At 43.9% G+C, this 12,555-nt stretch overlaps 1 protein-coding gene across 4 annotated transcripts in view; it reads left to right on the top strand.

The window, feature by feature from the left end:
- Nucleotides 1-12,555, top strand: part of LOC141192955 (neutral amino acid uniporter 4-like) — a 271,000-nt gene that overhangs the window by 20,229 nt on the left and 238,216 nt on the right. For 3 of the 4 annotated variants that reach the window (XR_012266281.1, XM_073662071.1, XM_073662073.1), the window contains exon 2: nucleotides 9,898-10,009. Coding sequence is in view for 3 of the 4 variants with exons in the window: in XM_073662071.1 (XP_073518172.1) it covers nucleotides 9,898-10,009 (112 nt within the window). In the remaining variant the exon portion in view is untranslated. Of the gene's footprint in view, nucleotides 1-5,652; nucleotides 5,757-9,897; nucleotides 10,010-12,555 lie in introns of those variants that run through there. The other variant, XM_073662072.1, reaches the window with a different exon arrangement.

Genomic DNA, 12,555 nt, shown 5'->3' with positions numbered 1-12,555 from the left:
CGAATTCCTCGTGGGAGGTTCATCCTGACCCCAAACCGGGCCTCAACACGGGAGCAAATGGCCCTACACGTTGAGGTCCTGAACTTGGTGCATAAGGCTGTCCTAGTAGAAGTCCCGACAGCAGAGAAGGGACTGGGGTTCTACTCACCGCTATTTCTGGTCACTAAGCCTGATGGGTCCTTTAGGTGTATTATTAACCTTAAGGCCCTAAATAAGTTTCTGTTAATTCCCACCTTTAAAATGGAATCAATTAAGTCTACAATAAAATTGCTGTTTTCAGGCTGTCACATGGTAGTGTTAGACCTAAAGGACGCATATTACCACATACCTATACATAGAGACTTCCAGAAATACCTTAGAGTGGCCTTGATCATGGGAGATGAAATCAAACATTTTCAGTTTGCGGCCTTACCATTCGGTCTAGCTATAGCCCCTAGGGTATTTACGAAGGTGATAGCGGAGGTGATGGCTCATTTACGGGAGCATAATGTGTTGATTATCCCTTACTTGGACGATTTTTTGATTGTTGGAGACTCAGCCTCTCAATGTGACAGCCATCTTAAGTTGGTATCCTCTATTTTGGAAGGTCTGGGCTGGATCCTAAATCTGGAGAAGTCCAGGGTAGTCCCTTCGAAAATACAGCAGTTCTTAGGTATTATGCTAGATTCAGACCTCCAGATGTGTTTTCTTCCAGAAGCCAAAAAGCAGAGAGTCAAAATGCTAGTGGAAAGAGCTCTTGCGAATCCGGTCATGTCCCTTAGGGCTGCAGTGTCCTTACTGGGTACCCTATCATCTTGTCTTCCGGGGGTTATGTGGGCACAATACCACTCCAGGGTTTTTCAGTGGGATGTCCTGCATAATGAGGTCTTGTTAAGGACCTCTGTCCCTCCAGGCGCCCACTTATCTCCTCGTTCTATTGACTCTTTACAGTGGTGGGTGAACTTGGAAAACCTGTCTCGGGGAGTCCCCTGGGTGTTCAAAATATCTAATATAATAACAACTGATGCGAGCATACATGGATGGGGAGCTCACATGGTTGCCCAGGGGTCCTGGTCGGTCGCTGAGAGGACTCTTTCCTCCAATGCTAAGGAACTACTGGCAGTAGATAGAGCAGTTGGTCATTTCTTACCGTTCCTTCACAATAAGAACGTTAGGATACTGTCCGATAATAACATAGCGGTGGCTTACATTAACCATCAGGGGGCACACGTGCTGGATCACTAATGTAAGTGGCGGACCATCTCTTTCAGATCTCGGAATGCCATCTCCTCTCCTTAACAGCCCTCTACATCAAAGGGAGAGAAAATATAAAGGCAGACTTCTTAAGCCGTCATTCTTTAAGACAGGGCGAATGGGAGCTAAAACAAGACATTTTTTCCCTAATAGTCCGAAAGTGGGGTCTCCCGGTGGTAGATCTCTTCGCCACAAAGCGGAATCGGAAGACAAAGGTCTTTTGCTCCCTAGATCCGAGAGAAGGGCCCCTGATAGTGGACGCTCTCCAGATCCCTTGGAACTTCAGTCTGGCCTACGCCTTCCCACCGTTAAATCTTCTTCCTATGGTTCTAAGGAAGATCAGGGAGGACAAAGCGAGGGTCCTCTTGATCGCCCCTTTTTGGCCCAAAAGACCCTGGTTCTCATGCCTGAGGAACATGTCCATCTCAGATCCTTGGGTCCTACCCGAAGTTTCGGATCTCCTCAGCCAGGGTCCGGTACTCCATCCGCAAGCTCCTGGCCTCCACTTGACGACGTGGAATTTGAGAGGTCCCTCTTAGAACAAAAAGGATTCTCCCAAAGTCTAGTATCTACTCGATTGCGTAGTAGAAAACCTGTCACCACCAGGATTTATGCTAGAATTTGGAAAAAATTTCTATCTTCCTCTAAGTCTACAGTGGGTGAGGGAGCACCAGTTGGGAAAATTTTAGAGTTCTTACAGAAGGGCTTGGAGCTGGGGTTGGCAACAAGCACCCTTAAGGTCCAAGTATCGGCGTTAGGCGCTCTCTATAACTGTGACCTGGCAGGAAATTATTGGGTTTCTCGCTTTATAAAAGCGGTAGGTAGATCCAGGCCAGTTACCAAAACTAATTTTGTTCCCTGGACCTAAACCTGGTTCTAAAAGCATTATCTGGGTCACCCTTTGAGCCGATAGATTCAGCGTCCCTTAAATCTATTTCCCTCAAAACAGCGCTTCTAGTAGCCCTAACATCAGCTAGGAGGATTGGTGATATTCAGGCTCTGTCCTCGGGCCCTCCCTTCACTCAGGTCCTGGACGACAGAATAATTCTTAGAGCGGATCCAGCATACCTCCCTAAAGTAGCTTCCCGTTTTCACAGACTCCAGGAAGTAACGTTACCCTCATTTTGCCCGAATCCTAGTAATCAAAGAGAAGCAGAGTTCCATACTTTAGATGTGAGAAGATGTATGATTAGGTATCTTTCAGTCACCCAGCCTTTCAGGAGAGATAGGAAACGAACAAGGAACTATCAGGGGGTTAGGAAAGGGATCAAGGTCTCTAAATCCACCATAGCTAGATGGATTAGGGAGGCCATTACGCTAGCCTATGTATCCAGCGGAGAGGAAGCGCCGCAGGGCTTGAAAGCTCACTCTACCCGGGTGGTGGCAACCTCATGGGCGGAGAAGTCTGGCATCTCGATGGAGGATATATGTAAGGCAGCTACCTGGTCTTCTCCATCTACCTTCTATAAGCACTATAGATTGGATTTGGGTGCTTCGTCTGACCTCACATTTGGGAGAAGGGTGCTCCAGGCGGTGGTCCCTCCCTAGAATCTTCATCTCTGCAATTCTCTCGTGGTGCTGTCATGGTCGACCGATAAAGTCATAAGTTACTTACCGGTAACGGGATTTCTCGGAGACCATGATAGCACCCTTATATTCCCTCCCTTCACCTTTCTGGGAGCACTTCTCATCTATTTATTCTCACATATTGGTGTTGTAAGAAACTGTATATACTGTTTTTTTCATGATTATGTTGCTATGTCTACTAACCGGGCGGTCCTCTCAATGCTCTGTAATCCAAACTGAGGCGAGAGGGAGGGCTGCCCCCTTTTAAGTCTAGGTTTCCTGTCTTTGGTGGGCGGATTCCCTCTCTCGTGGTGCTGCCATGGTCTCCGAGAAATCCCGTTACCGGTAAGTAACTTATGACTTTATGAGAGATCATAGTACAATTATTTTTTTACCTCCTCTGTAGAGCTTTATTTCAAGTACTGAAGTCTTTGAATTGACAGCGATAAAGACCTTTTGCCATATTAGCAGAGAGCGCTTCTGACATAAGAGTGCAGCGGATGAGCTGGAGGACACCATCTGATGCCGGAGACGCCACTTGCTCTTTGGTGTCCAATATCATTATTTTGCACTAAAATATTTTTTCAGCCTTTTTTGTTTATTTATTTTTTTAAGCTATGAACTTTTTACAGAACTATCAAAAAGTGTCTAAAACACAAAATAAATCTGATGCAAGACATGAACTCCAGTTTTTGGAACAAGTTAAGGCAAAGTTCTGGCGCATATAGCTCAGCAAAACTTCTCAAAATCTTTTATTAGTAATAAGTATTGTGCACATTGTCTAGTGTTGAAATGATTAGACACTTATCCTGGGCCAATTTGGATATTTCACAGCTTTTGGCTACTTGAAATAGAAGAGTAATGTGTGTGGTGAAATTGCAAAAAAGTTCAATTCCACAGTTAGATGCCAAACATGTATAGGTTCTTTTTTTATTTAAGTGGTGAAGAAAAAAGCCAAAGTTTGCAAAAAAAAAAGTAGCCATTTTCCGAGACCTGTGGTGTCTCCATTTTTCGGGATCTGGGATCGGGTGAGGGCTTATTTTTTGTGCACCGAGCTGACGATTTTATTGATACCATTTTGGGTTAGATATGATCCTTTGATCGCTTGTTATTGCATTTTATTGCAGTTGTTGGGGTGACCAAAAAACTGTAATTCTGGCGTTGGAGTATTAAAATCTCATGCTTGCGGTTACATGTCCGCCCCTCCAACCGGCACCAGAGAATCCTGACAGTGTACACTGTGCGCGCTGTGAGGATTCATATAGAGTGACTGCAGAATTGAGCCCCAAACCTGGACAACCCCTTTTAACCACTTCACTACCTTTGACAAATAGGTACGTCAAAGGTCGTGTCCCCTTGCCTTTGATAGCAGTGAGGTGTGTATATATAAGCGGTTCAAGATTCCTAAGGGCACTTAAAAAAAATAAAAAAATAAAGTAAACATAAAATAAAGTTTTTAATGTAGAATATACAAAACAATTGAATCAACTCCCCTTTAAGGCTGTGTGCCCACTATGCGTTTTTACCGTGGAATTTCCGCAGCGAAAACGGTTAAAAAACGCTTGGTAATACGTGCCCCATGGTCCCCAATAATAATCCGCATGGGCTGTGCACAAGCTGCGGAAATTTCCGCTGCAGATTATCATTGCGGAAAAATCCGCAGCATGTCCATTAATTTTGCGGACATGCAGCGTAATTGCCGCCATTGACTTGCATTGAAACGCTTGATATCCGCATCACTACATCTGCACATGCGGATATCACACGGCTCAATGTGCGGATGGTACCCGGGTCTGGAGGAGAGGAGACTCCTATCCAGACCTGGGTACCATAGAAACTGTAAAAAAAAAGAATTTAAAATAAAAAATTATACTTAAGTTCCGATGTCCTACCGGTGTTTTCTCCCCTCCGTCTTGTCTGCTGTATGGGTCGCGGTGTTGTGATGGACCTGCCATGACGTCATTGAGTCATGTGACCTGTCACATGACTCAATGACTTCACCGCAGGTCCTTCACAACACCGCGAGCCGCCCAAGACTCCGGACGCAGCAGAGTAAACACCGGGAGGACATCGGAAGGCGAGTATAATCTTTATTTTTTATTTTTCACCATTCTTATTCTTTTTTTTTTTTTTTTTTAAAACTAACTTGGTCACACTACTATAAATCCATGCCGGTTACATGGATTTATGTAGTGTGAACAAGCTTGTAAAAGCGCTTGATAACCCGCATGCGGAAATGCATGTGAAGAACGCTTGACAAACGCTTCAACCTGGCGGGAAAAACGCATGTAAAATCCGCACGCGTTTTTCCTGCCAGAGAGAAGCGGAAAAAATATGCAGCATTTCTGGATCGTGGGCACTTAGCCTGACACAATTAAAAATAAGCATATTTGGTTTTGCTGTAATAGTCCAATCTATCAAAATAGAAAATAAATTAACTCAAATGGCAGACACCTAAAAAAAAGAGAAAAAAAACTGCAATAGAAAACAATAAAAATGCCTTATGTACCCCAAATTGGTATCAATAAAAATAGAAGCTGTCCGCTCAAAAATCAGGCTAGCGCACGGCTCCATCAACAGAAAAATATATTTTTTTTTTTACTAATTATATCGTTTTTGCAATTGTTATTTAAGTTTGGTATCGTGTTCCCAAGGTAAATCGTCTCATACAATATACAGTACAGACCAAAAGTTTGGACACGCCTTCTCATTTAAAGATTTTTCTGTATTTTCTTGACTATGAAAATTGTACATTCACACTGAAGGCATCAAAACTATGAATTAACACATGTGGAATTATATACTTAACAAAAAAGTGTGAAACAACTGAAAATATGTCTTATATTCTAGGTTCTTCAAAGTAGCCACCTTTTGCTTTGATGACTGCTTTGCACACTCTTGGCATTCTCTTGATGAGCTTCAAGAGGTAGTCACCAGAAATGGTCTTCACTTCACAGGTGTGCCCTGTCAGGTTTAATAAGTGGGATTTCTTGCCTTATAAATGGGGTTGGGACCATCAGTTGTGTTGTGCAGAAGTCTGGTGGATACACAGCTGATCGTCCTACTGAATACACTGTTAGAATTTGTATTATGGCAAGAAAAAAGCAGCTAAGTAAAGAAAAACGAGTGGCCATCATTACTTTAGGAAATGAAAGTCAGTCAGTCTGAAAAATTGGGAAAACTTTGAAAGTGTCCCCAAGTGCAAAACAAAACCCATCTCTCCAAAAATAAGCTATGTCAGATTAAAAATAGAAAAGTTATGGCTCTAGGAAGAAAGGGGTGAAAAAATAACCAAAGGTGGCAAATTTATCTAAAGTGTCTAAAAAAAAACAAAAACAAAAAAAAAACAATCTTTATTGCCCACAGCAACCAATCACAGTGCAGCCTTCATTTTACCACAGCAGTTTATGAAATGAAAGCTGTACTGTAATTGGTTGCTATGGGCAACAAAGACTGTTTTCCTTGATAAATGAGGCCCAAAAATGGTTTGAAACCGTCACTTTCCGATTTTGTGAGACCTCCACCAAAGAACGGTCTCCTCGTGCGACAGCTTCGGCCGACAGTCTAATGTGTTTGGGAGCTCTGGACAATCGGGAAATATCAATCCGACATGTCCTATTGCAGACTAGCAGTTGTATAGTCTCCACAAGATAAGACACCTCCAGACATGTCTGACAGTGTCTTTCTCATCGAGCAGACTAGCGCTCATTTTGCCGAAAGACAGCCAAGATGGCTGCCAGCCGAAGGATCGTTTGGCCGACAGCAAACTAGTGTGTGTGGTCAACTTATAAGCATGTATTATGAATGGCCACAACCGCACAAATTTCTTATACTGATAAGAAAGTGAATACTATTTACAACACTTGTGTCGAACTACCCCAACCGGGGTCAACAAAATATTCGGTAGGGGGAGCCGGCGATCTCCGGGGTTATTACCTTTCCGACAGTCCTATATGTAATAAGAGTCATCTACCCATCGTCCCAGGATCTAATGCCAGTTGTAGATGGCTTTCATAGGAGATGGAGATTTTAGCTATACAGAGCAGTGCTGATGCCATTTCTAGCGCAAGCTATCAGACGATCGCAGCTTCAAGTCCCCTAAGGGAACTATTAAATACAATAAAAAAAAAAAAAAAAAAAAAAAAAAAATTTAAATATGAACCCCCCCCTTTTGCCCCGTTAAAAATAAGACAATTAAAAAAATAATAATTAAAAAAAAAAAAAAAGTAATACACATATTTGGTATCGCTGCATTCGTAAAAGCCCGAGCTTTCAAAATTTAAAGCAAATGAATCCAATTGGTAAACAGCAGAACGATGATAAAATCAATGCGCCAGAATAACGTGTTTTTTTTTTTTTTTTTTTGTCTGTCGCAACATTGAAATAAAATACGAAAAGAGGCGATAAAAACATTGTTTTACCCCAGTAAAAACATCTGCTCAGTTCACAAAAAATAAGCCGTCACACAGCACCAAATCCCAAAACGTGAAAACGTAATGGGTTTTGTAAAATGGCCAAAAAAAGGAATTTCTGATGTTTTTTTTTTTTTTTTTTTTTTTCACCACTTAAATAATAATAATAAAAAAAATTAAATTATACATGTTTGACACTTCTATAATCAAACTGACCTGGGGAATCATATTGCCCGGTAAGTTTTGCCATATAGTGAACATGGTAAATAACCCCCCCCCCCTCCCCCGAAAAAAATTGTGAAGTTGCACTCTTTTTTTTGCCATTTCAACACGCTTTGTTTTTTTTCCCCCACTTTCTAGTACATGGCATGATGACATGAATGATGTAATTCAAAAGTACAGCTCGTCCCCCCACAATTATTCTGGGAGGAGTTCCCTTTGAAGGGTGGTGAAGAATCTCTTGGGGACCCTTATAGGGGAATTAATGAAAATGTAGAAAAATTTTAGGTAGCAATTTCATTTTGAGAAAGTTGACCCATCCAACCAGCGTTAGAGGAAGCAAGGCCGAACACACAGCAGACTCTTTAGGGCTCTTTCACACGTCAGTATCTCCGGTACGAGTGGTGACTGTTTCCACACGTACCGGAGACACTGACACACGCAGACCCATTCAAATCTATGGGTCTGCGCACATCTCAGTGTGTTTTCACTGACCGCAAAATGTACCACACGGATGAGATCCATGTGTCATCTGTGTGACACGTACCAGCGTGGAATGGCGCTGTTCCCAAGCGCCGGTGCTGAACACTGCCCTCATCATGGTTCCCTGCCAGCGCTGCGATCAGCACCAGCAGGGACCATGATGAGGGTAGTGGTAGTCTGATCCCGGTGTCTCCACCTGTAAAAATAAGAATAAAATAATAAAATCCATCTACTCACCGCTCCTAGGTGTCCGCTGTAATCCATGCGACTGCTGCTGTAGAGGAGCCGGGGAGAATGAGTGGCTTCGGAGCTGCAGCTCATCAGCGGTGTCCCGTTACTCATTGAGCGCAGCTCCAGAGCCACTTATTCAGAGGGGGACACCTAGGAGAGGTGAGTACATGGGTTTTATTATTTTCTTATTTTAACAGGTGGGGATACCGGGAGCAGACTACCACTACCCTAATCATTGTCACTGCTGGTGCTGATCACAGCGCCGGTAGGGAACTATGATGAGGGCAGCCTTCAGCACCGGCGCCTGGGAACAGCGCTACCTGTAGCACTGATTCCCAGGCGCCCGTCCGTATGATCCTGATGCCCGCACACGGATGCCACACGTAAAACACACACGGGCATGGATATCTCCGCTACCAGTTTTTCCGGTACCGGAGGTATGCAGACATGTGAAACCGGCCTTAACTAGTGTCATCACCCTAAAAAAATGGTCTATCTGGCTGCTTAATTTAAGATCCAGTACATAGTTTTATTAACCTACTGTAATGGAACAGGCAGGCTCGGACTGGCCCACAGGAGAACAGGAGAATCCTCCGGTGGGCTCCTCTGCAGGAGCAGTACTTGGCACAATGCATTTGATACACTATGTACAGACAAAGGCAGCATCTTTTTTTATTCAACATTCAACCCATTTTATTGCTATAGAAATTTGTGAATGAGATTAAAGTCAAATTTGCATGTAGCCGAAAAGTGGTGTCCTGGAGTTTGTTACTGGTGGGCTCTTGACACCCCAGTTTGACACTAGGGACAGGTGCCAGCAAAGTCTCTACTGCCACATCTAGAGCCAGCAGATGGGTTTTGTCCCAATTGACATTAATGCCTGAACACTACCAATGGGTGGATCGGTTTGCAGGACTCTGATCCACTGACCAGCTCAGTAATCTCCAATATCTCTTGCCTTCCGGGATCCCTGGCGTGGTTTTTAAATAGCCGGAATGGTGCAACGTTATCATTGTGACGTGACGCACAGCTAATGTCTCGTCAGTCCTCCTAATCACAAGGGAGTCCCGAAAGATGGAGAATTCACTCCACAAGCCTCCTGTCCAGCAAGCAAAGACTACTGATCTGGCCGATGGACTGTAATCTGGCAACTCGATCCGCCCAACTCTGACTACTTTCCAAATTCATTGAAAACGGTATGGACATTATCTAAAGATGTGTCTGGATCTTGCAAGAGTCCAGCAGGAGCAAACCTAAATCGCCGGCAGCTCAATAACAATGGCAAACAATTCTGGAGAAACAGGGGACCTCTGACAGGTTCTTCTACTCAGGGAGAATTTAGGGGAAATGTGACTATTAGTGATTATACAAAATTTTCACCCATTTTAGAAAAACTGGGCCCTCAAGTACCTCCAACGGGTTAGCCTGATCAATACAAACCAAATTTAGAAACTTTTTACTAAAGTATATCTAAGCCTTCTGTAATCAGGAAAGGCCCCTGACTCCTTTATAATCTTAATTTTACTAATCTATGTCTATGTAAAGTAATATTTGAATCTTCCTATACATATAAAATGGAATTCTCAGATTCTAGTTTTTCCGGTTCTGCCACGGTAATGGCCGACCGTGCAGTCAATAGGTGGAGAGGGTGAGGATTTTCTATATGGTATTAGTTGAGATGTATTTCCATATGTGTGAGGAGGGGGACTTCATTCTCAATCAACCGCTCTTCTACTTGTGATTCGTTCCATAGACATGGAAGTAATGAAGCCTCTAATCGGAGATGAAGGAAGTTGTGATGAGAACTCGGATGAAGATCGGTCCGCTCGGAGAGACTACCGCCCGAGCAACGAGGACGGCCTGACGTATGTATAGTGACTGACCGGTGTCCATACCAGACTTCCAGTAGTATAATGAATTTTATGCCCAGTTGGGGGTTGTATCATGGCCACGTCCAGTGGTCGGATTGTGATGGGAGGTTGTATTATGGACATGTTTATGAGTGCAGTGTTGAGAATATAGACCGTAGGCATCTACAGAAGTTAAAGAAGAATTCCAGTCTACATAAATAATCACTAATTCACTTCATAGGCGATAATTGATCAATGCGGGTGACCAGAGCGATATTCCTTGGCTGCACCAGGAAGATTTGATTGGAGCGGGTGGTTGCGCTTGTGCACTGCAAAGATAACGGAGTGCAGGGCTGTTTTTTTTCAGTACCATAGTCTTTAGAGGGAACGTGTCACTTATAAATATGTATTTTTTTTTAACCTGGTGTAAGTGCCGCTGTTTGCTTGAATCCGGCGCTGTTTTTCTTTTTTTCGTGCTCCTTTCCATTCCTGAGATATGACTCTTTTTTTTTTCCCCATATATAAATCCAGTCTTTTTGGCCAACTAGGCATGGTCCTCAACTCTTCTCTGTGGGCGTGCTCATGAGGACCACGCCTAGTTGGCCAAAAAGACTGGATTTATATATGGGGAAAAGAGAGTCATATCTCTGGAATGGAAAGGAGCACGAAAAAAAGAAAAACCGCGCCGGATTCAGGAAAACAGCGGCAATTACACCAGATAAAGAAGTTACATATTTAAGGCAAGTGACAGGTCCTGTTGAAATGGGGCTGCAGGATGTATATGCAACCAGATGCAGCATTCAGCTCGTCCTGGCCGTAGGAGAAGTCTTGTGACCAGGGGAGACTGGAAGATACAATTTCTTCATTCTGATGATCGAGGATTAAGAACCCCTGTAGCAGACCCCCAAACAGATTTAACAATTAGCACTGATCCAGAGGATAGGTGATCATTTTTGTTGACCGGTATTCCCCTTTAAGGCCCCAATACATAGTTAATTGGCGTCAGCAAAACCTTCCACGATTTGACCTAATCCTTATGGGGGTCTGCCTTCTGACTCTTCCCCTATAGATGATGTTGAATTTCAGTGGCCGATACTTTTGCTTTCATGGGAGATAAGCCAATGTCAGAGCTTTCTGGCAGCGGAGTACTCCACTCTCCCCATTGAAAACACCTGGGTGCCTGGCTGAACTGAACGTGCATGTGTATGGGGGTAAGTAAGAATTGCAAAGAGTGTTCAGTACCATTTAGAAGCCAACAATGGCACGCAGTTAAGTCGTGTCCACACCACACGGCTGCATTACATCGGTGATCTGTGAGCTTTGCTCCCCCTATCAGTTAGTATTGAGCCCCCCTTTATGACAATTGTAACAGTGAATTCTAGAATCTGAAAAATAAGGCTCGTATCCAATTCCTCAGTGCTTGCCCCCTATTTACTAGCACTTTCTGCTTCTCGCCCGTCACCAGTCACAGCAGGGCCGTCCAACTCCCCCAGTAGTCACAGCAGTCCACATACTACGTAAATGGTCAAAGCTTTGTATCCCCGCACAGTAGGCACCCCTCGTCCACCAAAGCGATCCACACATCATATCCAAGGGTAAAAAGGAAAAACTCTCAAATTCGGACATAACGTCATGGGGCCTAGTAAACGTCGGAGGCGTCCAGTATGTGGGGCACAGAAATGATGACTACCCTGGTCCAGGACTGCACTAGTAGAGAGCAATAGATCACTATTGAGGTTGGGTCTTGTTGGGGGTTGTAGTGCTTCATGTACAGAGTATGATGTGGTGTATTATACTCCGGGGTCAGTAGCTTGGATTATTTTGGATTACACCCGAATGTGTTAAATTCCTGCAATCTGTGTCCTCTGGAGCTTTAATCCCAGTTTATCCCTCTATAAGCATTAATGGTTGTGTTCACATGGAGCAAAAGCTCATAAATTGCACGCGGTATACATGGATTCTCACTTCTTTCTCCGATTGTCTGCACTACATCCACTCAATCAGCCGCGCGCAGCAGCAGTATATCCCGTCTCGCTGCGCCCTGTTTACACCAGAACGTTGCACTGCGCAGATTTTATTATTCCTTTTATAATTCGGTGGGGGAAATGACTTGTGCTGTTGAAGGTGTTCTGCCCCGGGTATTGCATTATTAATGGTAATGGCTTCTGCACTTGTATTTTCAGTTTCATATTTTTTTCTTTGCATTTGTTCTGTGCATGAATAAGACTGAACTGGTGGAGAAAGATTTAACCTTTGTTTTGGGGCATGTGTTATACACTCCAGTAATTTATACTCTCCAAAAGGTTTCAGTGGAGTAAAAGTTAGGTCCCAGATACCCCAAAATATTTTCACAGCTCTTTTTAATGCCCCCAGTCATCCCCCAGAAAGGTGCGTCGCCTGCTGCTCCCCCCCCTCACCCACAAGGGTGTGTCTTCTGCTGCTTCTCCCCCCCCATAAGGGTGTGTCGTCTGCTGCTCCCCCTCCACACAAGGGTGCGTCTGCTGCTTCCCCCCCCATAAGGGTGTGTCGTCTGCTGCTCCCCCTCCACACAAGGGTGCGTC

This window comes from Phyllobates terribilis, unplaced genomic scaffold (assembly GCF_046119375.1).
Source record: "Phyllobates terribilis strain yellow unplaced genomic scaffold, ASM4611937v1 Scaffold_2__4_contigs__length_985480577, whole genome shotgun sequence".
NCBI classification, from domain to species: Eukaryota; Metazoa; Chordata; class Amphibia; order Anura; family Dendrobatidae; genus Phyllobates; species Phyllobates terribilis.
The sequence above is the reverse complement of the archived record's forward strand: the minus strand, read 5'-3'. Positions and strand labels throughout refer to the sequence as shown.